The sequence below is a fragment of the Ambystoma mexicanum genome, chromosome 1p (genome assembly GCF_040938575.1).
Source record: "Ambystoma mexicanum isolate Mex_15411 chromosome 1p, UKY_AmexF1_1, whole genome shotgun sequence".
NCBI lineage: Eukaryota > Metazoa > Chordata > Amphibia > Caudata > Ambystomatidae > Ambystoma > Ambystoma mexicanum.
In genome coordinates, this window is record NC_090921.1 from 1,285,158,178 (window position 1) to 1,285,185,824 (window position 27,647).

The following is a 27,647-nucleotide window of genomic DNA, read 5'->3' on the forward strand; positions in this document are numbered from 1 at the left end:
CTGATGGCTGCTCTACCATCTGGACTTCAGGACTCCTACCCTGGTCTACCGATACCATATCTGTGGTGTCCAGGGTTTTTTGATCTGTAGGCTTTTCCCCAGGGACTTTTTGTCTCCTAGGTCACCTGGACGACTGTAACATCAGGGATCAAGATGGCTTAAGGGATAGGCTGCCCCTATTTGCACGGTACACTTACAAGAAACAAGGTGCTCATTTGGCAGGCAACTTGGTAGGACCACTTCTTGCAACTTTACCACAGTAGCTGAAGTATTTTTTGGAGCTGAAGTGTCAGCAGGCGAGTGATTTTCTTTCTTTCAGAGCACCCCAGCTAGGGCACTCCTTCTTGGCCGTTTCCTAGCGCACGATGGACCTGTGTAGTCCTCATTCCAGGGGTGTCAACACACTGTTCTTGCTTAACAATGTCAATGCGGCACTTGAGTGCTGCTTTTGGTTCAGCCGATCTGCGTCAGAGATTGTACTGTAACACATCCGATTCAATATTTTTCAGCAAATATTTGCTCTTATTCAGATATGCATACTTATCACTCTTTAAACAGATATATTTATAGTGGCATTATTGTTGATCACAAGGCATTTGGTCTAATGTTTCACCAGCTTTTGGCTTGTCTGCTTATCTATTTTTTGTAGTACTGTCCATTTGAATTCTTGCAATTGTGTTGTCAAGGAGTGTTTGACCACGGGAACTGTTTTACATTTTGTGCTCCTGTATTCTAATTTGAACTTTTCTCACTTTTATCTAGATAGTTCTTACCATATGGGCAAAGGATCATTTAAATAATGATTCTGCCATCAAAATAAGTACTTTTTTTTAAATCCATGTTTGAGCTAAGCCTATTCGCATTTCCTTCGACTTCTGTATCAAATAGCAAGCACCACAATGCCTATCCACAAAATGCCACTGTATGGCATTTTCAATTCCCCATTGCTCTGTGATTGATGATGATTTTTGTCTGATCCTTTACTAATGTTATTTCTAAGCTTTACTAAGTAGTGTAAATTCCGACTCATATCTTGTTATCTTGACTAGGGGTTTATCTCTAACCTCTAAGAGAACCTGCAGTATTGGTCCGTTCATTCTCAAGTTGTTCTTACTGAAGATTGTCCTTAGAGTAACAATCTGAACAAGACATCTACTCAAGGGAGCATATCATGTCATACTGGCTTCTACTTGGTTACATACAATTCTCCAATGCCGATTTGCAAATCTAACAACCAGTGTAATATCCATAACCATCTACTAGAGGATGGCCAGTACATATCATGTGTACCTAAACTCTGTAATATGCTGTAAACCTACTGCTAAAGGTGCACATTTTGGCTAACCTTTGCTTAAGACTTCTCTTTTTTTGATAGACTATGCTTGCTGCTAGCCTTCATAGTATTTCTGTTACGGAGTCTGGAGGAACGGGAGACTCGACTTCTGAGCATGTAGAAGTTAGCATACTAAATATTATACTCCTTAGTCTTCCACCCTACAGATGCGCCCTAACAATATTCAATCTGTTTTAATAACTGTGTGGAGGGAGTGGGCCTTCAAAACTGATTAGATTATGAAGCGACAAATGTGATGCAACTAAATAATGTATTGCTGAAAAGTAGTACATTGAAGCTCCCATTGAAATCCCTCTGTCACAAAGAGATCTATTTCCTTTTTGCAAGGAGGTGCTGTACAAGCCCTCTTCATATACTACCCCAGAATTCGGTGGAAACGATTGAAATATTTAGTGACTTGAAAAAGAAAAGGGAGCAGCAGAAGTCATCATTTTCCATATACTGCCATCTTCCTATATAAAAACATAAATATGCTGTAGCAACAAGTAAATCCGTTTATGAACATACAATCAGACCAACAGCTTTTCAATGCCTTTTTCTATAGTTCTTAATATTCAGCTTAATGGCTCGAGTTTGAAGGATGTCCGTTAATTCCCATTGGTTTTAGGTGGCATTTAGGAGCATGATCAGCCTTTAAAGTGCAACAGCTAAAGTATTATATAATTGTTCTTTTGTAACACACTTAATACCAGAGATTGGTTTCTAAGCTTGGGACCGAGATTCAAACCTGTTTTGTGCTGCGCTGTCTTGCTTCCAAGACAAACGCGTTGCCCCGGAGCTATCCGTCCCCCGCACCTCCTCAGCTCCTTTCAGGCGAGGGTTTCACCAAATGCAGATGTCTGAGGTATGGATAGCTTCTGGGTGCAAACTTGTGTGTAATGTGATCCTCTTGTTTTCAGAATACCTTTGTCACTGGCGTGTATCCTGCCAGTCCTTCCAGTTGGCTCTTCGTGGTCATCGCTGTCATGGGCACCATGTACGCCCGCATGGATCCGTCCATGGGCATGATCGGAAAGATAAAGGAGCATTTGCCTGTTGGGTAAGTGAGAATCCCTTTAACCTTTACCTGGATTGTTTCATTTGCCTCTTAATTTATTTTCTGTGTTCCTCTTTGTTTCTTCCCTTGTGCTTGTTATTAGAGTACTATATTTTCCTTTGCCTCTGTTTTCTGAATATTTTAGGCTCCCCTCTCTTGCCCATGACTGGGGTGTTGTCTTCTTTCCTTTCTTTCTGTTTCAACCTGTTTCAAGTGTCTCCCCCCAGACCCACACATACAGACTTATTCTGATGTTCTGACCTTCATTTTCATGAAATGTATGAAGGCCTTTATTGAAATGCATCGGTCTTCAATTCAAGAAGACTGGTCTGTAGATGGCTGTATGTTTTCACTTAATGCAAACCTAGCTCACTTTGCCTACCCTTCTACTTTTCTTACATAACCGATACAGATCACTGTTTTTTAAAGAAAAATAAAAGAATGAAAACACTTTAAACAATCTGCTAAATACCGAAAAAAGACGGTTTTTTAAATGTATTTATTTTTAATTTGAGGGTGTTGTTCCCAGTAGCCCCCCGTTTCTCTCGGTTTATGACCCCACCCCAGCCCCCTCTCGACCCATTTTAATCCTTTACCCAACCCCCATGCATATTTACAAAAAAATCAGTATGTTTCTGTATTTAGGGTTCGTTTAAAATGTATTTCATTATTTTCAATTAGTTAATATCACTGGATACCACCTGATACAATGTCCTCTCTCCTGTCTGTGCAGACGCGTCTCTCAATGTGTGGTACTTTTCACTCCATGCAGATCTTTATATTTGAGTTATCTTTCTTTGATTATTTAGTCCTGCCACTCACTTTTTGTCTCTCTCCATTTCATTCACAGCTTTCTCAATGTCTGACTTTCTCCAGTTGACACAGACTTATCTCAAATAGAAGTCCTTCTTAAATTCATGTACTTTTGGCTCTCGACGTCTATACTCAAACTCTCTAACGATTGTCCCTCTTCGGTTCATGTAAACCTGCCTCAAACTATATGCAGGTCTCCAGTCAATGCAGAACTCTTATGCCTTTCCCTATCCCATCCATTCAAAACAGTGTCTAGTAATTGTCTTTCGAAGGGATTGTGTCCTCCCATGTATTCCTTACCTTTGACAGATCATCTCCCAGCTTGCTGGCCTCGGAAATTTTTTTCACTAGAGGGCGCTGCGCGTCGACGTCCCTCGAGCCGACGTCCCTCGACGGCCTCTGTATCGGCGCCGATGTCATCACGCGTATAAATAGACTCACGCAGTGTCCGTTGCTCAGTTCGGTTTTTCCGCCCTTCGTGGGGCCTCGGAATATCGTTGCTCAGTTCTTCAGTCAAATATACTTCATTATTCCTTGTGAATACCGACTCGTACTCAATGGCTTCCTCTTCCTCACCTGAACCGACGACTCCACGGTCCGGCTTCAAAAAATGTCGAGACTGTAGAAAGAAAATGTCGTTGACGGATCCTCACAGGATCTGTTTATGGTGCCTGGGAATCGAGCACCATTGTTTGGAGTGCGAGGACTGCATGTCCATGACGGCGAAAGCCTTGAAGGAGCGTAAGGGGAAGCACGAGAGAGGTAAGGCAGTTAAAACTTCTTTGAAAGTTTCCTCGGCGGAGTCGAGACATTCGTCTCCTTGCCATCACAAAAGACATTCTCGTTCTAGGTCTCGCAGCAGTTCCATTCACTCTTCAAGATCTAAGCATTCAAAAAAGAGAGTTGTCTTCTTCCGTTTCCCCAAAAAGGGACTCCTGCCCCATAAAACATAGCTCTCAGGCTGAGTGGGAGGAATTCAGGAAAAAGATGCTGAGCGTCTTCGAGAAAGCGGCCTCGACCCCCTCGCAGACTGCTGAGGGTGATACCCTGGGTGAAAGACCCGAAAAATCAAAACGCCGCGAGTCGCAGCACCCGGTGAAAGAAGCCCCTCGAGAGCATCACAAACCCTCGAGTAAAGGCAAAGTCGCGTCTTCGCCGTCGTCGAAGATCCCTTCGACGCATAGATCGGCGTCTTCGATGCCGTTATCGAAGGGTTCTTCGACGCACAGGTCAGTCGACGCCGTCTTCGTCGACGCCGAGAAAGGACAAACCCACGGCCACCTCACAGCCAGTGGCCATACCCAGAGCCTCGATCACGAGAATGTCGTCGACAACCTTGAGTAGAATCCCGATACTCTCGAGTTCGAGGCCTCTACCACCATTCTCGATGCCTTTTTCAATGGCTTTGAAGCCTTTATCATCCGCGTCGTCAACGTTTTTTCAGCCAATCATGACGAATTTGGCCCCTTCTGCTCGCGAAATGGGATTTATACCATTTTCAAGACCTGATCACTCCAGAGTCTTATCTATTTTTGAAGAAGGGGAGGATTCGGATCAGGAAATACCTTTTGAGTTACAGGGATCTGCAACTCCTGTACCAGAGGAACTTACCTCTGAGGAAGGTAGGTTGAAAGACCTCCAAGAATCCTTACAGGAAGCGAGTGGGTTGGACACTTCCCCAGAAGTGGAATTTGCCAGACCAGACCCAGGGGAACATGCTGAAACCCCTTATAGAACCTTGATGGTAAGGATAATAGAGTTTATGGGGTGGTCCACACCCTCACCTGCTTTTCAGCAAGACGACCTCACAGACATCTTGGTCAAAGGTCCACAGGAAGATCCTGTGGTGCCATTTCATGCGGCATTACAAAGGAGAATATTGGCAAACTGGGAAACACCTGAGGTAATCCCGGCGGTTAACAAAAAATTATCAGCTAAATATAGGGTTTCTTCTGCTGACCCTGAATATTTATCCAAACACCCAACTCCGGAGAGTCTGGTTGTTCAGGCAGCTACTTCATCAGGTAGTAAATCGGCTTACCCTACTGTTCCACAGGACAGGGATGATAAGAGATAGGACTCCATGGCCAAAAAATATTTTCTGCATGTAGCATGGCGTTGAAATCCATCAGTGCTACTTGTACGCTCGCAAGGTTCAGCCACACACTTTAGGAGTGTGCTTCATCAGCGGCTGACTGCCTCCTGCAGGGAGAAGAAAGGGAAGCTTTCCTAAACATCAAGGATGGTAAAGACGCTATGTGCGAATCCCTTCAAACGGGCATCGATTCTGCTGACCGCATCAGCAGGGCCATGGCGGCAACTACAACAACCCGGAGATTTGCTTGGTTGCGAAAGTCTGGTTTTGCTCCAGATGTGCAAAGCAGACTTTTGAATATGCCCTTTGACGGCTCTTCTTTGTTTGGTAAGAAGGTGGATGACAGTTTAGAAAAACTACAAACATCAAAGGCAGCAGCAAAATCCCTAGGAGCTGGAATCCGTCAGACATCATATCGCCCCTCAGGAATCTCTTGGAGAGATAAGTCCTTTCACTTCTATTCCGCATTCGGAAGAGGCAGAGGACAGCCAGTTCAAAGAAGTCAGAAAAAAATTCACCCGAGGTGGACGGGGTAAAAATACAAAAGCCGCAGCAGCAGCAGGTGCCTCTTTACCCTCGGCATCTGCATCAGCCGCCTCCAAACCGCTCTGAGGACTCTCCTCACAAGACACCAGTAGGGGACAGGTTAACTCAACATCTGACAGAATGGCAGGTTATTACGTCAGATGCTTGGGCATTGAAGACAGTTGCCCAAGGTTACTGCCTGCCTTTTCTACGCATCCCTCAGTCATCCACCGGGAAACACCTCTGAAAGTTCCAGATCCGCTCCTCTTGCAGGAAATTGTAGACCTGCTAGAGAAAGGTGCCATAGAACCGGTACCTGGAGCGGAGAGGAACAAGGGCTGGTAATCCCCCCTACTTTTTCATACTGAAGAAAGACGGAGGACTGAGACCTATCTTGGACTTAAGAGAATTGAACAAGTTCCTCAGGAAGGACCAGTTCAAGATGGTAACGCTCTCTCAGATCCTTCAGGCCCTCCAGCTCCAGGACTGGCTGGTATCTCTGGACCTCCAGGATGCTTATTTCCATGTGCCAATCCATCTCAAACACAGGAAATACCGGAGGTTCGCAATTGGCGGCTGTCATTATCAATTTCGAGTTCTGCCCTTTGGGCTGAACTCCGCCCGAGGGTCTTCACCAAGCTAATGTCGGTAGTGGCTGCAAGTCTGAGGCAAGGGATTCACGTGTACCCCTACCTGGATGATTGGCTGATCAGAGCTGTATCTCCGGAACAAGCTCAGATACAGCTAGATTATGTCTGCCACTTCCTTCACAAACTGAGCTTCTCCCTAAATTTAAAGAAGTCACAGATGATACCATCAGAGACTCCAGTTCATTGGAGCGGTCCTGGACACTTACCTGGGAAAAGCCTCGCCACCAGAGGTGAGGGCTCAAGATATTCTGCAGATGGTCACCAAGTTTCAAAATGGCCAACGTCTCCCAGCCTTTGAATTTTTGAGGTTGCTAGGCCTCATGGCATCCTGCATCTTCCTTGTGCCAGAGGCTCGCCTGAGAATTAGATCTCTTCAGTGGGCACTGAGAACTCAGTGGTCGCAATTCTCAGGGAGCATGACGGACCTCCTTCAGATTCCGGACAAGGTGGCTCGAGTCCTTCAGTGGTGGGACTGCCAGAAAAACATCTTGAAGGGAGAACTGTTTTAGCAACCATGGCCGGGGATAACAGTAGTCAGATGCCTCATTCACGGGGTGGGGAGCCCATACCAACAACTTGACCATCAGCGGTCGTTGGTCTCCATCGGAGTCCATACTACATATCAACCTGTTAGAGCTGAGAGCAATCAGACTAGCACTGAAGTTTTTAAGCCATCTGTACAGGGGAAAAATGTCCTGATAATGATGGACAACACAGTGGCCATGCACTACCTCAACAAAAGAGGAGGCGTAGGATCACTGCCACTGTGCAGAGAGGCAATGCAGCTCTGGTTTTGGGCAATTCAAGAGGGAATCTCTCTATCGGCAGTTCACCTAGCCGGAGAGAAGAACTTGACGGGGGACGCTCTGAGCAGGCAGGGCACAGTCTCCCACGAGTGGGAACTAGCTCAGGAAGTCCTTCAGGAGATCTTCGCCCTTTGGGGAACCCCTCAAGTGGATCTGTTCGCCACCAGTACCAACAGGAAGTGCGATCTGCTTTGTTCAAGGGAATTTCCCCCGAGAGGAGCTCTAGGGGACGCGTTCGTAGTGGACTGGGAGTTTCCACTCCTGTACGCGTTTCCACCAGTCCCTGTCATTCCTCAAATGATCAGGAGGTTGAGAAGATTCTGGAGGACCATGATCCTAATTGCCTCAGACTGGGCCAGGAGAACGTGGTACCAGGACCTTTTGGACATGTTCACCTGCCCTCCAATTCGTCTTCCACTCAAGGAAAATCTTCTCTCACAGAAGGGAGGTCAGGTTCTCCATCCAGAGATCAGAACCCTCAACCTTCACGCCTGGCTTCTGAAAGGTTGAGATACAAGGATTGATGACGTCATGGAGGTGTTGCTTTCGGCCAGAAGGCCAGCAACAAAGTCTTTATACCGCTGCCGTTGGAACAAATTTTGCAGCTGGTGTAGAGAAGAGAATATCGACCTCTTCATGTGGTACACCAAAGGTGTTATACTTTCTACTCTATTTGGCAAATTCAGGCCTTCAAGTTGGCACTATCAAGGGCTATCTCGCAGCGCTATCGATCTTCAAGCGCACTGTAGAGGAGCCTTTGTATTTCAAATTACCCTTAGTATTACAATTTCTAAAGGGATTAACTAATGTCTACCCTCCAATACCTTTCCAGGCTCCTTTATGGGATTTACATTTAGTCTTAAACTTCCTGATGGGTACTCCTTTCGAACTACTCCACTCTTGTTCGCTAAGATTTCTCACCCTTAAAACTGTCTTATTAGTGGCTTTAACATCTGCTAGAAGGGTGACCGAATTATAAAGACAAAGTTGTCCTACAGGTGAAGCCTAATTTCCTCCCAACGGTGGTTTCTGAATTCCACATCACTCAGAAAATGACCTTACCTTCATTCTATCCGCCTCCCCATCCGGGGAAAGAGGAAGAAAGGCTACATAGGCTGGACCCAAGGCGGGCTTTAAGCTTTTACATCATCAGACGTGCTAGGATTAGGCAAGCAGACCAACTGTTTGTAGGTTATTCGTGGCACAAGTTGGGACTACCCATAACAAAACAAACCATTTCCAGATGGATTATTTTGGCCATCCTGGCCATCCTGGAATGTTACAAATTAGCAGGGAAAGAGCCTCCTCAAAATCTTAGGGCTCATTCAACCAGGTGTATCGCAGCCTCCTCGGCCCTCCAGAGAGGGGTTCCGGTTCGAGACACATGTGCGGCTGCCACATGGTCGTCCGCAAATACCTTCACAAGATTTTACAACCTGGATTCCTCCTCAAGTCAAGAGACTAGGTTTGGCAAAGCCGTATTCCATTCTGTTCATGCCTAAAAGGCAACATGATGTTTTACTCCCACCTCCAATTACACACCACTGCTATGGGAGTCTATCAAAGATAAGGAATACGTTGGAGGACACAATCCCTTCGAAGAAAAAGTTACTTCTTACCTTGTAACGTTCTTTCGATTGGGATGTTCCTCCGACATATTCCTTATTGCCTCTCCAATCCATCCCCGCAGTAATACTTCCCTTGTGGTTGCAGCTTACGCTCCTTCAAGGTCAATAACTAATTCATGTAAAACAACTGTTAACGTCAAAACGGAACTGAGCAACGGATGCTGCGCGAGTCTATTTATATGCGTGATGACGTCGGCGCCGATACAGAGGCCGTCGAGGGACATCGGCTCGAGGGACGTTGACGCACAGCGCCCTCTACTGAAAAAAAATTTCCGAGGCCAGCAAGTTGGGAGATGATCTAGCAAAGATAAGGAATACGTCGGAGGAACATCCCATCAAAAGAACGTTACAGGGTAAGAAGTAACTTGTTCTCTGGTTCATTCACAACTTTCTCTGATGCATATTTCACTTTTACTATTTAGGCTTTTACCCAAATATTGTCTGCACTTTTTACAGAGCTCTCACAATGGATATGCATTGTTGCCTCACAATGACTGTTCCTCTGAAATAAGATCTGTCTCCGTCTGCTGTTTCCGAATCGATGCCCACATGTCCTTCAATGTTTGTCTTACTGCAGTCTTTTCATATCTGTCTGTAAATGTGTTTTTCCCAAATCCATGGAAACCTTTCTCCAAATGCCTGTCCTTCTCCAGCCCTTGCGCTCATAGCTCTTGATGCCTCCCATATTTCAGTCCACACAGGCAGATCTCTAATTCATTCCAATTCATTCCAACCCATACATACATGTCTCTTAATAACCTCCCCTCCCAAATAATGTATGCCCCTTTCCACTTGATGTAAACTTGATCTGCCTGTTTGAATTCTTACCGACTTATCTCTGTCTGTCCTTCTTGATTACTTACTGACCTGTCTGTTTGTTCCAGTGCCGTACATTCTGACGAGTTGGTCACCTTTCTGTAACCTGTCAATACGCACCTGTCTCTCAGCCTGCTCTTTTGCAATCCATGCAGACCTGGCTCTAGATGACTGCCCCTTTTCTTGTTTTGCAGAACTGTCTTCCAGTGTTCTTTTCTAATCCTGCTTTTGATATCACTCTTCTTTCATTGTGTATGAGCCTTTCTGAGAGTTCCACCCCACCCAACTGTCTGTAATGTCTGCCTGCCTCTTGACTTCCCATCTCTGATATTTTTCTTCTGCAGACCCCTGTCCTCAGGTCTCTAGTTGATATGCATTACCCCCACGTATTGCCCCCTCCTGTCACAATGTCTGATTTCTGTCTACTTCCATGGTATACTTGTCAGTGATGTCTCTCCTCTTATTGCTTTCCCTAGTACCACCTATTTGTCTCATCAGGGACAGAGCCTCCTGAGTGTCCTGCTCTTCTCCACAGGCCTTTGGCTCGCACTCATCCTGACCATGCGCTACATTCTCAAGCAACTACTGTCCTACCATGGCTGGATGTATGAGCAACATGGACAAATGTCGGTCAGCACCAAGTTATGGCTGGTACGTTTCCTTAGAGGTCGGATTCTCTTGATAAAAATGAGATACTGCCTGCTTATCTGTTTCACAAGTGTTCCAGAATTTTTCTGGCTTGCTTTAATATATGCTGACAGAAATACATGGACCGCAATTATGTGAGTTATTATGGAGAATGGAATATTCTGCTCAATATCAAAGTGCTGTAAAAGAAAGCAACATCTAACTAGGGTGGCTAGTAGGAGAGCAGGATGAGCAATGGGATTTCATGCCTTAATGGTTGGTTAGGAAAATATTGGACAAATCGGTGGTTGTGTTAGAACTATGAGATGCTTTGGGAAGAAGAGGATTAATGGTTTTATGATTGGGTGGGAAATAGTTTATTTGTTAATTTTTGTTTAAAGTGATGAGGTGTTTCGGTATTTGGAAGGTACTTTGGCTAAAATGTCAGCAGTTTCATTGCTCCACATATGATTGCGAAGAGATTAGATAGCCCACCAATATCCACTGCCACCAGCTCATCCTAGGCACATTGTAAATGTAACCACAACGCCACTACAGACAATGTTATCAGGATACAAAGTATCCTTACCACACTTCACTTTAGGGTAATATGTGCAATTGTAACAATACAAGAAATTCACAAAGAGAGTCATAGTCTCTCAGTACTGATAGTCTTGTGGACTGATCAGTTTCCCCATAAGAATCAGCAAAAAGACAAGGGTTTGTAAAGCTTTACTTACCTCAGTCGCGACAGAAGTCCAAACAAAGCAACTCAAAAAGATGTCCCATATACGTCTATAGGAGAAAATCAGCACAATTTAAAATCTTTCCTAACACTTGGATAGTTTATTGCTAGTTAATGATAGTGGCTGTAAAGATAAAGTAGATTAATGGAAAGGATTGGGTAGAAGAGACTGAATACTTCAGCAGATGATTGGGAAGGGATGAAAAAATCCCACACTTCCCAAGATCCAGTCATGCTGCAGGAAAAACTCCACCCCAATAACTCTGATATCCTCCAGGGAGCCGCATTGTTGATCTTAATGGAACTACAGACCCTGCTGCCCAGAGAGAGGAGTCAGACTTACTTCAAGCAATAATCATACCTCCACCCCACGCAGCCATTGCAGTACATTGGAAAGCCCTCACCCTGCCCATTCAACAACAGTGCTGATGTACACACAGATTTGGGCCAAAAACGCCACGAAAAACACCAACTAAAATTCCGGAAGAGAAGGAAGCAGGCCCTGGAATTGTGAAATTCCACTGACGTAAACTCCTTTACCTGAAAAGAAAGCAGAAAACTAGGGAGAGAGGTGAAACAAGCTGCTCACCAAACAAAATTCCAAAACGCAAGGGGTGGAATAAAAAAGGACAAAACTATTTTTAAACCCCCCTCCCCCCCAACCCCCAAGTTCTGAACTAGAAAGCCTTGCTCCTAATCTGATCGTTTTATGGTACCAGCTCACCACCCCAGCCTTTTGGGGGATAGACTCCTGGGCCAGTCAGTATAAAATTGTCTGTTTCTTCTTGGTCTGGGGGAAGTGATGTAGGAGTACAAACGGAGCTGTGATCCCAGAGCAAAATAGAGTGGCGACTAGAGCTGAGAAGAGTCCTATGGGCTAAGGTACTAACGAGAATATGTGGTGGAAGGGCACTTTATCATTCGTAGAGGGCGAGAGATGGAGGGAAACCGCATGTTCCCCAGAGGGAAAACTTAACGCTTGTGGGAGCCACATCTCCGACCCTGAGGCACGCAAGGAGAAACCAGACCCTGCTAACTAGGGTAGGCATTTTGCTACACTGAGCAGCCTGGAACAGCAATCCACGGTCCATAAGGGTCAAGACTGGAATCAGTGACAAAATAAATCTCTTGGCACTAAATCCCTGAAATTGAGGAAACTCGAAGCAAGCTGGCCGCTAGATCCTTGAGATTCTGAATACTAGATTTTGGAACCTTGACCTGAACACTGGCCCCTGCACTTTGTTTTAGTTGTCCATCCTGACGCCTTCGGCCTGCTTGTTCACTTCAGAGTTATAGTAGGAAACCAGTAGGCCCTGCAGGAGTTCACCCACTTTGAACGCCTAAGACATGAAGGACCGACTGGAACTTGCTCAGGAGCTTGAACCTTTGTCCAAAAGTGACAAGGGAAACCTCTGATGAATGCAAATGTCACCTTTTTAGTTAGTCGCATCATACACTAGAAACACTTGTGTACAGGCACGTTATAAATAACATGCTCACGGTTTGCTTAGCTGATGCCAGATGGCCATCTGCTTTTGCTTCCTAAACCTTCCTCTACCCTTGGAGGCATTCACCAAACCCAACCTTTTTAATACATATGTCAAACCTTTATCTGTCTCATGAGAGTTCTGTTCTACTAGGCCACAGTCTGAATACTGGGATCCCCTGTCTTTTGGATATCACCAAGGACATAATTTGCCAAGAATTATAAGCATGTTTACGAATTTCAGATCTCTTGAATCGCACGCGTGTGGGCATGATTAATGAGCTTTGTGGAGTGTACTACTTTGGAGCAGCTGTGATCGCCTTTTGATTTTAACGACTGAAGAAAGCATCAGAAGTGTATCAAACATTAATCTATCTAGTTTAGTTCTGGCAACATTTTCCAACTAAAACTTTAGCATTAATTTGTGTTTTTAAGGAAATCATGAAGTATTTGTTATTTTTCTAATTCTCCTGCTTTGTACCCACAGACAATGGTAAAGATTTTCTCAGGCCGAAATCCCATGTTGTATAGTTTTCAAGCCTGTCTGCCACGTCTGCCTGTTCCGGCAATCAAGGACACTATGCAGAGGGTAAGTCTACAGCCGCAGCAGAAGAAAAAGGGCATATAGGCCGAAACGAAGTATGTTTATTCTCTGGTCTATTACTCTCACAGGTACCACCCTTTTTTGAAATATCCAGTCTGGAAACCTTTTCATAGCAACCAGAGTGCATCATGCATCTGCGCACCAGCTCCGTCATGGCAGCAGTAGCACCATCTTGAGACAGAAGTGCAGTACTGATGTGTTTACATATTGTTTGGGCTTGTGAATCTGTTGAGACTAACATCCTATGCATAGCTCACCAAGTAATGGTTGCTCCATAGTACTAGGAAAGATTTTCCTTTTGCACCTTTCCCTCCATAGATTCCTACTAGACCCCGTTCTTTTTGCTTGTTTAGAACCCTGTCCTGAACCTCTTGGTGGTCCGTAGAGCCTTCTGCCTTACCCCCCCCCCCCCCCCCTCCCCGTTTTGCTAATTCTTGGGAAGGGGAAAGGGGAAGGGGCAGACTAGTCCCTCAGTACTCAGGAATGTCTTTCTTTATGAATTCTTGTTTTGTTCTTTACAATTGCACACATCACCTTACAGTGAAGTGCAGTTAGGATATTTTGTATCCTTATAACTTTTTATATAATTGCCTTTTGGTTACTTTGAAGTGTGCCCAGGACAAGCTGATGGCAGCTGTGATTTTTACACATTTTGTGATATTTTACTTGTGCGCTTTAAAACAAATATTTTTAAAGTGAATTGGCTACAAAAGATGGCTAGCACCAAACATGGCTGTGCCACGTGATTTTTCACTTGTTCTCTGCCCATATTGTTATTTGGACTTCCTGCCTTCTCAGGTCAGGAAATTCTTTGTATGGAAATCCCTTTCCCAGGGAAAGCTGCTGCTTTTGCCGGCTAAGTAGCGGCGTGTGTGAGAGACAGAAGAGGAAGATGGGATGATCTAGTCCCAATCCACAAAGTCTGGCTCCTGAAAGTCTGTTGCTGAGCAGATGTGGCGACCAGTGGTTGTTCAGCATTGGACAACCTCTGGCTGTTTGAATTTTGCAGATCTTTAGCTTGGACTTGCTCCCAGCCTAAGTCTTGGAATGAATGAGGGTCAACTGCAACTGTTCATTCATCAGATCAGCATTGGAGACAAGACTTCTATGAAGAGACTCTTGCTAACGACCCCTGCAGCTGACCAACATCGACTCGCAGTGATTGGTCCGGTGAAGGCCTGCTCCTATGCCTAATGTCAGAAGACCCTTGTTGGCGCTTTGACCCTTGGACCATTGGGTACAACCAACCTTGTCCCCTGCTCGAGGATCCATGCCTTTTGAGCCTTTTTAAGTGTCCCTGGATCAACCGGTGGATTGACCAGCTCTCTCCTGGGCTACCTCACTGCAGCCATTGTTCCAAGTAGAGCCATGGAACTTTGCACATCTTCAGTTTACGCTGCAAGTCACCAGCTCCTGCTTTTTCAGCTGTCTCACTTTAAGGGAAGCTGTACTGTGGCTACTTCTGTGTTCACCACTGTACAATCACCTGTCGCCATCTGATTGTGGTGACCTTCGTTGGAACACTCCTTCAGTCCTTTGAGGTGTCCTGAGGGGGTCTGCACCGCAGAAGTCTTCATCTTTCTTCCTTTTGGGTGTTCTTCTGGAAGCTGACTAGAAGAAACTGTTTGCTGTGCAATGCAACCAACTCCAGACCCGGAAGGTGACCTTTGCACCTGAAACCCCTAGGCCTTCTTCACCGGATGTATGTGATTTCTTTGAAAATATTTTACCTAATGGAGATTTTACTGATCCATTTCACCGAAAAACTGTTTTTTCTTTTTAAAATCCGGGGGAGAATCCTAACAGCCCCCCCTCACATCATCCCCTCCCTACCCTAACTTATACCCTTAACACACACCACACCTATTATGCATTACACATATATCACTTCACTTACCGTTTTTGGTGAAATAAATTTGGTGAAATCTCATTAGGTAAAATGGTATTCGGTGAAATTAAAAACTTAGTGCAGAAGATTGTATCCTCAACAGATTTGTGGAAGACCTGCAGTGGTATCTGGAAGAATCTAGTTAGGAGGGAAAGTTAATGTTTCTGCCTCCCACACCCTGTTCTCCATAGGGTTACACTGGGCGTAAAGTTCTCATCCTAGCTCATTCTGACCTGACCTCTGGTGTTGTAACCTGGGTTAAGGATCTTCTCCTAGGCCTACCTTAGTGAATAGGATTGAGTGGAGTACTTACCTGTACTTGACTAAATACTTATCTAACTTTAAAAACTGAATCATTTCTGAATAACCTTACCTGAAGCTATGCTTTGGAACTTGAATTTTGAGCACAAGGTCCCATACCATCTCATGTTTGGACTTATTAAGATGGAGGAAAGCTGTTCTTGTGTAGGTTCTGCCTATTTTCTCTTGCATCTGACTACTCACCTGTATTGCACTGGTAATTAATTCATATGCAATTTTATTCTCCTAATGGTGACTGTGTATATGTTATATACGGTTTTGTGTGAGAATATGTACCTGTGATTTTTATATGCTTAGTGTGTAACTGAAGGCCTAATACAGAACTTTATTTTTATAAACTTGCTGTCTAACTTGAATTATTGGTGGTGGTTTGTGTTGAATCATTGTAGCTCTAGACCACTCTCACACTTTTCCAGAGACTAAGCCCTGACAACTCAACTAACTTCCCTTGATTGGGTTTTGGGTAACCTCTGTCTCTTCCCCGTTTACCATAAATAGGGTGGTCAGCCCAAAGTCCTCCCGCCAGGGCTGACTTTGGAAATCTATCTTACAAACTGGTTTGCAGTGATGGGATAAGGTCTTTGGCATTCAGTGTAGACTCAATGGAGTGACACCGTACATCTCCAGCATGGGGTCTGGCATGGATTCACATGCTCATGAATATTCCCCGTCGTCAGGCTGGGAATCCTCGGTAAATAAAAAACCATTATCAGTTTCGTTTCTGATCTGTCTTTCAGAGTAATAACCAATCACTGGTCTCTGCGTCATACTGACCACAGCCAATGACTGCCCTCTACCTAAGCACCGCCTCTGGCAGCCATCTTCAGATTTTTACCGCACGTTCATGTGTTGGGATCCTCGTGCTATTGCTCTTGAGCGTTAGTGCTATTTTTTCACGAAAAAAGAGCCTCAAGCTCCACCGACTCTCCATCCGATCAACGGGGACCCGTGTCGGATTCGTCTGCGCCCCTCAAGGGTGAAGATTTCGTCGAGCTACGCTTTTGGAGGACTCCAGAAGTTTCTCAGGCCCGGACATGGCCCAGGAGAAGGGAAGCTCGACGCCCGGAAAGCTGTTCAGGATCTGCCCTGGATGCCAGCTGCAGAACGTCTTTAAGGAGGACGAACACTCCTTTTCTCTACTGCTTACATGAGGACAAGACGCACATAGAGAAGGACTGTGCGTTTTGCGGCAATATGTCGGAGCGGACCATGAAGGACCGCCATCAACGTCTCGCCAACTGGCTGGAAGGGAAGAGCCCGTCAGGCGAGAAGAAGAGGAAGAAATCCGAGCGGTCTTCTAAGACCTTTGAGGACGCCCCGGCGACGGGGGTCCAACACAAGGCCAAGCACCGCGAGTCCGCTGGCACCGGGAGCGCCGAACGGTCGGGCTCTACGGGCGCCAGGCAGGGCGCACCCTCCCCGGCACCTTCAGCCACGAGCCAACGCTCTGGGTCGGGTAAGAGGAAGGGCGAGCACCCGGCGAAGCTCCTGGAGAGGCCCCGGTCGAGCACGAAGGCCCCATCGGAGGGGGAGCGAGGCAGTGTCCCCCCCTCAAGGATAAGGCGGTGAGCGCACCTAAGGTGGTGAAGGCCTTAATCCATCCGGCCAAGCCCTCTATCGATACTGTCGCGGCGGCCCTGGCTCAGCCTGTGGAGGCTACACCAGTGGTGGCGACCTCGGGGCTCAGTCTCCCTGCCACCTCGGAGGGAGTCCTCTTTTGTGCCCATCGATAGGACCCCCGTGAAATCCCCGGCGGGGAAGAAAAAGGGGGGGCAGGGCGTCGTCGTAGATTCGGCCTCAACCTCGGAGGAAGAGCTGATTGAGGTCTTAAGCCACGGCCTTGGCGTGGAAGAAGACCGGCCCGTCGGGATGGATCCCGACGCAGGTGACGACGACATCGTCGAGGGTGCCGACGGGGCCCCTGATCGCCCGTCTGATTCCCCTCTGCCAGCGCCGCAAGACAACTCGGCGGCCATTTTATTGGCTATACAGTCCTTATGTTCAGAGATAAGGACGCGACTACCGTTGCCGATGGAGGAACCTCTCCCGTCGGGGGATCCTGAACCGGGACCTTCTGGTGCTCCCCCGCCCAAGAAAAGAAGGATTCACCCTCCACCTCCTTTTCAGCCGTCGCGCCCCGTCCAGCCCTCCTCCCCGTCCACCCGAGGGGATGATACGGGGACTGACACGGCAGCGACGGGTACGGACGACGAGGTATACGACGAGGATATACCGTCGTCACCTCCCACCAGGGCTTCTCCGCCCGACGAGATTGGATCGTTCCACTCCATGATCGCCAGGGCATCCGAGCTTTTCCAACTCTGCCCTGAGGAGAAGAAAAAGGAAGGATTCCTTTATCAACGGCGCGAGGCCAAGAGGAAGACGGTCCTCGCGGTGCCTCTACTGGACGACATTTGGGATGAGGGCCTCGCCCTCCTCAAGAACCCTTCCACGACGCAAGCTAGAAGAGACCGGTACGAGAAGAAGTACCGGGTCCCAGACGCGGCCCCCCTGTGCCTCCGGGCGCAGCCTACCCCGGACTCCGTCGTCTCCGCGGCGGCCAGGAAGAAAGCGGGGGGGGGTGCGGCCTCCACATCGACTTCCCCACCGGACGGCGAGGGAAAGAAATTGGACGCTATGGGACGCAGGGTCATCTTGTCTGCAGCGACGACGATTAAAGCGGCCAACGCCTTGGCTATCGTGGCCCGCTACGACAGGGAGCTATGGTACAAACTGGCTCCCCTGCTGGACTTCCTACTGGACGACAAGAGGGCGGATGCCCTGGAGATCCTACAGGAAGGCGAGGTGGTGTCGGACCACGCCATCACTATTGCGACAGACATCGCCGACACTGGGTTTCGCCAGTTGGGCAACGGCGTGTGCCTTAGGCGGCGTGGATGGCTCAAGGCTACGGACTTCCGTCAAGACGTACAGACCAGAGTCCTGGACATGCCGTTCGATGGGAACAACCTGTTTGGGAAAACAGTGGACGATTCCCTTCAGGCCATTAAAGCGGACACTGAGACGGCCCGGGCCCTTGGGGTTCTGCAGCAACGACGGACGCCCTTTCGGAGCAGCGGAGGCAAGGGCGCCTCCAAAGGTTCCGGCGGCGGTTTCTCCACCTACCGTCAAGCGGCCCGCTCGTCGTCTCAGGAGGCCTACAGAGGACGAGGCAAGTCTGGCGGACCCCGCCGTCGTCGCCAAGGAGGTCAAGGCGGCAAAGCCTCGTCGAAACAGGATTGAACCGGCCGTGGGGTCGGGCCCCCACCGAAGCACCCCGGTGGGAGGCCGGCTGGCGAGCTTCGTCAGCGTGTGGGAGTCCATCTCCACCGACCGTTGGGTGCTGGACGCCTTAGCCCAGGGCCACGCGCTTGAGTTTCAAAGAAGGTGCCCGCGCGTCCCCCCGTGGCCAGGAAAGAGCTTCACGTCCCTCAGCTTCTCCTGGAGGTAAAGGCGATGCTCAGGAAGGGCGCCATCGAACTCGTCCCAAAGAGGCTCCGGGGCTCCGGAGTTTACTCGAGATACTTCCTCGTGAAGAAGAAGACGGGAGGATGGCGCCCCATCCTAGACCTGCGACGTCTGAACAAGTTCATCAAGGCGCAGAAGTTCCAGATGGTCACCCTCCAGCACGTCCTGGGGCAGCTGGAGGAAGGAGACTTCCTGTCGTCGTTGGATTTGGAGGATGCCTACTTCCATATTCCCATCCTAAAGGGGCACCGAAAATTCCTCAGGTTTGTGGTCCAAGGGCGTCACTACCAGTTCAAAGCCCTCCCCTTCGGACTACGGTCGGCACCCAGGGTATTCACCAAGTGCCTTGCACCGGTGGCGGCGCAGCTGCGCCGCAAGGGGATCCACGTCTACCCCTACCTGGACGACTGGCTCATCCGAGCCAAGACGAGGGAGCTCGCCGTGGAGCACACGGCAAGGACCGTCCAACTTCTCACGGACCTGGGATTCTCCGTGAACTACGCCAAGTCCCACCTGGTACCCGCGCAAAACGCACTGTTTCTGGGAGCGAAGCTCGACACAGTGTCCCTTCTGGCCTCCCCGTCGGAGGAAAGAACCAGGTCCATCCTGGGCAAGGTACAGCGGATGTTGGTTTCCGACGCGGCCAAGGTGAGGTCCATCAAGTCCCTCCTCGGAATGATGTCTTCTTGCATCTACCTCATTCCCATGTGCAGGCTCCGGATGCGCCTGTTGCAGGAGTTCCTGGACGCGCGCTGGATCCAAACGACAGGCGGCTTCGAGGAGAGGACAACACTCGACGAGAGTTTCCGCCGAGCGGTCCGGTGGTGGGGCAACCGCGCGCATCTGACGGCGGGCATGGACTTCCAGACCCCAGACCACCAGGAGACAGTGACCACGGATGCCTCCCTGGAAGGGTGGGGAGCGCACACCGAAAACCTGCACGCGAGAGGCCTTTGGCTCCCGACGGAGAAGTCCCTGCATATCAACGTCCTGGAGCTCCATGCAATGTTCTGGGCCCTCAGGTCTTTCCTTCCGTCCCTCAAGGGCAAGGTGGTGAGGATCTTCACCGACAACACCACCACCATGTTTTACATCAGGAAACAGGGCGGAACCAGGTCCCCAGCGCTGTCCAAGGAGGCGCAGGACCTGTGGCATTGGGCGGTCGCCCAAAGAATGTTTCTGGTGCCGTTTCATCTGGCAGGGATAAAAAACGCCATCGCCGACTCACTCAGCAGGGAGCTGCGCTTGTGCCACGAGTGGGAACTACGGCAGGATCTAGTGGATCGCCTCTTCCGACGGTGGGGCACACCCCAGATCGACCTGTTCGCGACGGCGACGAACTCCAAGTGCCGGAGGTTCGCCAGCAGGTTTCCCCAGGCGAGGAGCATGGGCGATGCTTTCTCGTTCCCCTGGGAGGGCCTGTTCCTCTACGCGTTCCCTCCTTTGTCACTGCTAATCCGGCTCGTCAACCAGCTCAAGAGGTCACGGTGCAGGATGATCCTCGTCGCACCTGCGTGGCCGAGGCAGATATGGTTCCCGGACCTTCTGGACTTGTCAGCGTCCCCGCCAATCAAGCTGCCGGTGGACGCGGATCTACTCTCCAGGGAAGGAGGCGCCATCCTCCACCACGACCCGAAATTGCTGAACTTGCAGGCCTGGCTCCTGCAGTGCTAGAGTTTGGAGGATACGACATACCGGCCGACTGCAGAGAGGTTCTTGCAAAGGCCAGGGCGTCCACGACTCTTAAATGCTACGGACACAAATGGAAGAGGTTCTCTGTCTGGTGCCACGCACAGAAGATTAACCCTCTACGGATTACGGCTCCCCAGGTACTGCCGTACCTGCTGACGCTGGCCAAAGCTGGACTGGCACACGCGTCCATCAAGATTCATCTTGCTGCGATCTCCCGATACACCAGAACCACGGGCCGGACGACCTTGTGGTCTCATCGTCTGGTGAAAGAGTTCATGAAGGGACTGTTCAGATCGTTCCCGCCGGTGAAGGCGCCGGCCCCGGCGTGGGAACTCCACGTGGTGCTGACCAAGCTCATGGGACCTCCGTTCGAGCCTCTGCACTCGGCCCCGTTGAAGTTTCTGTCGTGGAAAACAGCGTTTCTTGTGGCCATCACCTCCGCACGACGGGTGGGAGAGATCCAGGCCCTTTCCTGCAAGGCTCCGTACTTGACTTTTCACGACACGAGGGTAGTGCTCAGGACGCACCCCTCCTTCATGCCCAAGGTACCGTCGGACTTCCATCTCAACGAACCCTTGGTGTTGCCTGTGTTCTTCCCGTCGCCTTAGTCGCCGGCTGAGAGGACTTTGCACTCGCTGGATGTGGCTAGAGCGCTGAAGTTCTACGTGGACCGCACGAAGTGTTTTCGGAAGACGTCACAACTCTTTGTGAACTTTGGACCTGTCAATCAGGGGAAGGCTCTCTCGAAGGCTTCCATTTCCAGATGGCTCTCCGGCTGTATCATGTACTGTCATCGGTTGGCAAACCGACCGCTGCCTGGCCGTCCGAGAGCCCATTCCACCAGAGCGATCGCAGCTACCACGGCGTTCCTTTCTGGTTTGCCCCTGCTGGACATCTGCAGGGCTGCTACGTGGAGGTCGATCGGGATTCCAGGGAGGAGTCCAGGGTCGGCCAAGCAGTGCTGCGCAACCTGTTCGCCTGAGGTGAGCCTGGTGAGGAGGTAAGATGCTTAATGTTGAGTTTGCTGTACTGCTTAATGTTGAGCCTTTGCCACCTCCCGTGGTTGTGCATGTGTGTACTGCTATGTATTCTTTATTCATGAGCATGTGAATCCATGCCAGACCCCATGCTGGAGAAGGAACAAGTTACTTACCTGTAACTGTTGTTCTCCAGCATGGGTCTGGCATGGATTCACATGCGAACCCTCCTGCCTACCCCTCTGCGGCTCTTCACTTGGTCATACTGCCACTTCACGTGCTTCCAAATCTGAAGATGGCTGCCAGAGGCGGTGCTTAGGTAGAGGGCAGTCATTGGCTGTGGTCAGTATGACGCAGAGACCAGTGATTGGTTATTACTACGAAAGACAGATCAGAAATGAAACTGATACTGGTTTTTTCTTTACCGAGGATTCCCAGCCTGACTGGGAATATTCATGAGCATGTGAATCCATGCCAGACCCATGCTGGAGAACAACAGTTACAGGTAAGTAACTTGTTCCTTCTTGTTCCACAGAACATTAGGCTTTACAAGTTATAGGCTTTTAATAGGGATCTAACCTAGATTACATTTTGGAAACATACGCTAGTACAACTTTTGGTATGCACAAAATGTATTATTTTAAAAAAGGTGTTCAGACAAAGGTTTACCTATTTCTGGTTTTAAAGCAGCTGTTGTGCAGAAATTGATAGATAAGCATTGAGCTAGGAAGAGGTCTTTACCTGATGTTAGTGGTATAGAACATGCTGGGACAGGACCTAGCAATAGGATTGGTCTTGTTCTTCTGTAAACCACAGATGGCACTACTAGGGAGGCGGGGAATTGCCTTGCCTCTGTGACAACATCTAAAGCAGACATTATTTTTGATCTGAGAAATGAGGAGCTGACACTCAAAGAAAAAGGACTCAATATGTTGAAAAGGTGGAGTTTGATAAGGCTGATCAAGAAGACCGAGCATTCCAGCTGTAGTTGGCCAGATTGCAAGGGTCTTCAGGCTCCTCCAGAGGTTCTGGGTCCTCCACTCATCCAAGACTTCCTAAGGAATTGCTGAATTTATATTCTGAAAACAATGGCATTATTGGAGTGTGCTTGTGAAGTACAAGAGGTGAATGAGTCTTTTGGGGGAATACATTGCATAAGTCATGGTCATATAAGTTCCCACCTGTTACCCTACCACTGTGGCAGTATATTCTGCTTTTAAACCACAGCCTCTGGCCTGCATAAAGTGTAGATGGCACACGGCACTGTGCCTATCACCCTTAGGAAAGTGCTTCATACACCAATTGGGACTGCTCGCCTTCACTGTTCATGCTTCTGACACACATCAGTTTTGGCATAACTAAGCGAGTTCCCTGCTCTCGCGTTTTACTGAAAGGTGGCTTTAGCTGGCGTTTGTCATATTACTAGACCTCTCGCCTGCCTTGAGGCGAGTGTGAAGTATTAGGAGTGTATTCACCTAGATGAAATGCTGTGCACTATGTTGCTTTTACTGTTGACACTAACGAGCACTGGTGAGTGCAGCTGGCATGGAAAGACTGTACAATGAGGGCTTGCCTAAGTCAGCAGGGCTTGCCTAAGTCAGCAATTAAAGTTGCAATGTGTGACCTTGCCATGCTGAGAACACGCCTCTTGCATTGATAATCATGTATTCCTGCGAGTAAGAGAGATCTGGAACGAGGAAGGGAGGGGGATTCACTTGTGTTGAAGTCTTGTATTGCCGTTAGTCATTTGTTGGCTCACTGCTTTACTAAAAAAGTGCTAATCAATCCACCAGAATCATGAGTGGTCGTTATTTTCCAGTACATTCTGATAGATGGTTGCTCAGCAGATTTCCACCGAATGGCTGCAGTGCTATTAGTTGTTGAAGCATGAGAGAAAATACTTTGACAAATTAAAGCAGGCTCTGCTCTTAAAGTTTATGGAAGACGCCTGCCCAATACTTTGAGATTTAGAGACCAGAGGAAAAAAGAAAGCAAATGCTTGATTGACATTTGTGAATGACTCATTGAAGAACTAAAGTGGGTGGGGTGGATGTCATAAAAGTAACCACTTTGGATGACATGATGAATCTTGTTATGTTTGAACATATTTTCCCCCTGATCTAAAACAGCACTTTGCAGATTCCACTTTTGTATTTACCACGAATGGCTACTAAAGATGCTTAGCAGCCTAAGATGGAAGTGCCACCAGATTTTTCGCTTGTTCTTCAGCCTTCTTCCTGCCTTATCAGGCCATGCAATGCCTTACATGGAAATCCCTTTCTGGGGGAAAGCTGCTGCTGTCGCGGGCTAAGTGGTTTTGTGTGGGTGAGCCGAGTAGGGGCTTGACAATCTCTGGCCGTTTGAATGTTGCAGATCCTTAATGTCTGTGAGCTTGCTCTAAGCCCATATATTGAATAAAAGGGGACTCCTGCAACTGTTCATCAGATCACTGTTGGAGCCAAGACTTGTATGAAGAAGAGCAGCACACTGATGACCACTGCAGCTGACCAGCATCAGCTCCAGTGTTTGGCCCGGTGAAAACCTGCTCCTCTGTTTGATCTCAGAAGATCCTTGTTTTTGCTTCAACTCTTGGACTGTTGGGAACAACCACTCTCAACCCCTGCACGAGTATCCATGCCTTCTGTGAACCAACCAGGGGACTGATCAGCTCTCCCCTGCCCTACCTCGCTACAGCTGTTGTCCTGAGTAGAGTCTTGGAACTTTGCAGATCTTCAGTTTACGCTACAAGTCGATTGCACCTGCATTTTCAGCCATCTCACTTAAATGGAAGCTTTGCTGGGGTTGTTTCTGAGTTTGCCGCTCTATGATCTCTTATTGTCACCTGACTCTGGTGACCTTTGTTGGAACACTCCTTCAATCCCTTGAGGTCCTGATGGGGTCTACGTCGCAGAAGTCTTCATCTTTCTTCCTTTCCAGCTTTCCTCGGAAAGTGCTTATCATTAGGGATTCCTGACCCGGCAAGGCAGGAAGAAGGCCAAACTGCAACTTGGCCAAAGAACAAGCGAAAATCTCATGGCACTAGCCATGTTTAATAGCGATAGGCAGTAAACTCTAATGTGCACACCAAAAATAATGCAAAACCGATAGAAATGTATCTGCTGCTACAGCTGCTCTTTAGGCACATAAAAGTAACCACAAATTCCATGTGTAAAAGGTTAGGGTGATACAAAAGTATCCCATTGCAATGCACCTAAGGTGATGTGTGCAATGTTGAAAAGTATAAGAATTAAAACGGGAAACCTAGTTTCTCCAGTACTGATAGTCTGAAGGACTGATCACTTGCCCCAATAACGTGAGAAAGGCATGAGAAGTGCAGCGGAAGGGTTTACTTCCCTGCAAAAAGTCAGGTTATGATCAGAGGAAAACAAATTGTCGTGCCATAGGAATCTATGAAGGGAAATTTGCACAAAGAAAACATTTCCTAACGGGGACCAATGCTGCAATGATTAAGTGTTTTGTTTTCCCACACACCTTTATGGGTTAGGAGGAAGCATGGGGCTTTCAGTACTAGATCAGAGTACAAGGGGATGAATCATAGCTAAATCCTTGTCATCAGTTCAATCTGTTATTGTCTAATTTAATTAGAATCACGTCTGTCTTAGTATCTGACTGTTGGAGAGAATAGTGGTTCTTCCCCCAAATCAGATTCAGACAGGGGAAAATTGATGGGCACAATCGCTCACCTCTGTAAAACCAAGCACGACCTTTAATGGTTGAACAAGACCTCAAGAATGAGATTCAGGAGTCATCGGTAATACACCCCCCCCCCCCCCCCCAAATATTGATCAGAGGAAATGCAGAACCGGTAATTCATAGACTGGTTAATCCAGGAGGACAACCATCTGGGGCTTTGGCTCATAATAATAATTTAGCATTTATATAGCGCTACGAACCCTGGGGTATCTGAGCACTGGTTCCCAGTGTGCGGTGCTCATTTATCGACCTCGGAAGGATGAAGGGATGAGTTTGGCCCTGTCGGGATTCAAACCTTCTTCAGCAGGCGCTGCACAGATGTCAAAGCGAGCGCTCTACTCGCTGTGCTATCGGACCGGCTTTCTAGGACTGCAGTACCCTTGGTGCTTGTTTTGACCTCTGTCTGGCAGTCCAAACAAAGATAGTGCAAGGCTGTGGTGTTAAAAGCAATCACACCAAAGTCCTATCTGTAATGATTAATGAAACCTCTTTCCAATAGTTGGCCTGCTTGAGGCGGATCTATGTCATTGAATCGGCATTCATTTTTACGACTGATATTTTTACGGTTTATAGTGATTGCATCGAATGCCAAAGTATCGAATGCCTTAGCATCTAAAAAAAATAAAGTAACAAAAAAATCGCATTAACTGTATTTTGTTTTTAATGGGCCCCCCCCCGACACCTGTTTTTATAACCCCTTAACACCCATTATAATTAAAATAAAACCTTAACCTTTGAAAAAAATGCATTTGCTTTTTTTCAATGCATTTTTTTCGATGCCTTTGGCATTCAATGCTTTGTATTTGATGCATTGACTGGATACCATTTTTACAAATACATTTTGCTGAAAAAAGTCATTGTCATTTTTATTTTTTATTTTTCGGGGGTTCCCACCTATTAACTATTCCAGACACCCCCAACCACTTATGTGCCCCCCAAAACCCCAAAATTTAGATGAATTAAAAAACGACTGTCGATGAAACGACCGTATACCCTTGAGGCAATTCCACCATGCATGTAAGGACCTTCCCTCTCGCCCCCATATTGTCATAATGTTTTATCTGGTTGGGTACTAAATACCACATTAAGAATGTATAATGTTCTTCCAAGTATTGATCACTGAGAGATTCCCTTCCTTCTAAGAACCTTTATCCAGTCATCATCGATGGAGACAGTTTCCTTTGGCATCCTGTGCCACACCTCTATAAATGAAGAGAGGTGAGACAAAACTGTTAAAGTTTTATGTATACTGGAAATCTGGCCCCTCAAAGTTGAGGAAACAGTATTAACATAATGAGGTCCCTTGTAGCACCAATCTTTTTTGCCCTATGCAACTCCCAATGTCTCAACCGGTTATTACCCAATTCTCTCCTTCTCGCTAACCCCAAATGCTTCCTTACAGGAGACAAATAACCGTTATCAAGAAGGTGATTCAGGAATTTGCACGCTCCCTTTGAAATGCATGTGTTCCATATGCAGCATTGATGTCAGGATTATAGTAAAAAGGAGTGACTGAGCCAGGAAAGTAGTTAAATTTCAAGCCCTTAGTTAAACCATCAGAATTGCATACCAGTTCTTAGGGAAGGTAGCTCAGAGTCCCAGGCATATTTTTGCTAGGTATGCAATCTATGGCAACACATGCACATTTATCCTCGGCCTTGGGCAGCCTATATAGCTCCACCCTTTAAAAAAAGGCACGGCCCATCCATTGGGAGGACCCTGGTCAACCACATCTCGAAACCCTCACGCACCCACACTTAACTATATATTTAATATACAGCACCCAATTACCTTCCCTTTTCATGCTCACCTTCTCTATTCTTTTCTAAGGCTTCAAAGAATCTGGCTCCATACAGTCCTTACATTTCCTAAAACTGTATTCGAGGGGATTGTGTCCTCCGACGTATTCCACATCTATGACAGGTAATGGCCACAGCTGTGCTGCTTCGGAACATTTTCAGCTGAGGGCGTCCTGCGTCGATGATGTTGATACGTTGTTCCTCGATGGTCGACGTCACCAGATGTTATAAATAGGACGCACATCACCCGTAGCCTCAGTTCCATTTTTTCGGCAAACGTGTTTGCTTCGGAATCTTGGCGCGCTCGATTCTTCTCTTCAATATCGATGTCTTCTTCTACTACCTGAAGTCAGGCTTCAAAAAATGGCAGGACAGCGGTTCGAAGATGTCCATCACGGACCCGCACGACATCTGCCTCTGGTGCCTCGGCGAAATCCACGCCACCGACGACTGCGATGATTGCCAGTCCCTGACGTTGAAGGCCTTGCAGGAACGTAAGAAGAAATTAAAGGTAGGTAGGGTGTCTAAGCCCCATAAATCGAAGTCCACTGGGCTTTCGACCGATGACTCGAGGGGCAACTCTCGGCGTCAGCGAAAATCCAT

The 27,647-nt window shown here is 47.7% G+C and overlaps 1 protein-coding gene across 4 annotated transcripts in view; it reads left to right on the plus strand.

Annotated features, from left to right (window-relative positions):
- The window catches only part of LOC138452925 (carnitine O-palmitoyltransferase 1, liver isoform-like), a 1,293,714-nt gene that overhangs the window by 253,629 nt on the left and 1,012,438 nt on the right, over positions 1-27,647 (plus strand). For all 4 annotated transcript variants that reach the window (XM_069605291.1, XM_069605282.1, XM_069605298.1 and 1 more), the window contains exons 3-5: positions 2,254-2,393; positions 10,200-10,374; positions 13,069-13,170. In XM_069605291.1, the coding sequence (XP_069461392.1) occupies positions 2,254-2,393; positions 10,200-10,374; positions 13,069-13,170 (417 nt within the window). The remainder of the gene's footprint in view (positions 1-2,253; positions 2,394-10,199; positions 10,375-13,068; positions 13,171-27,647) is intronic.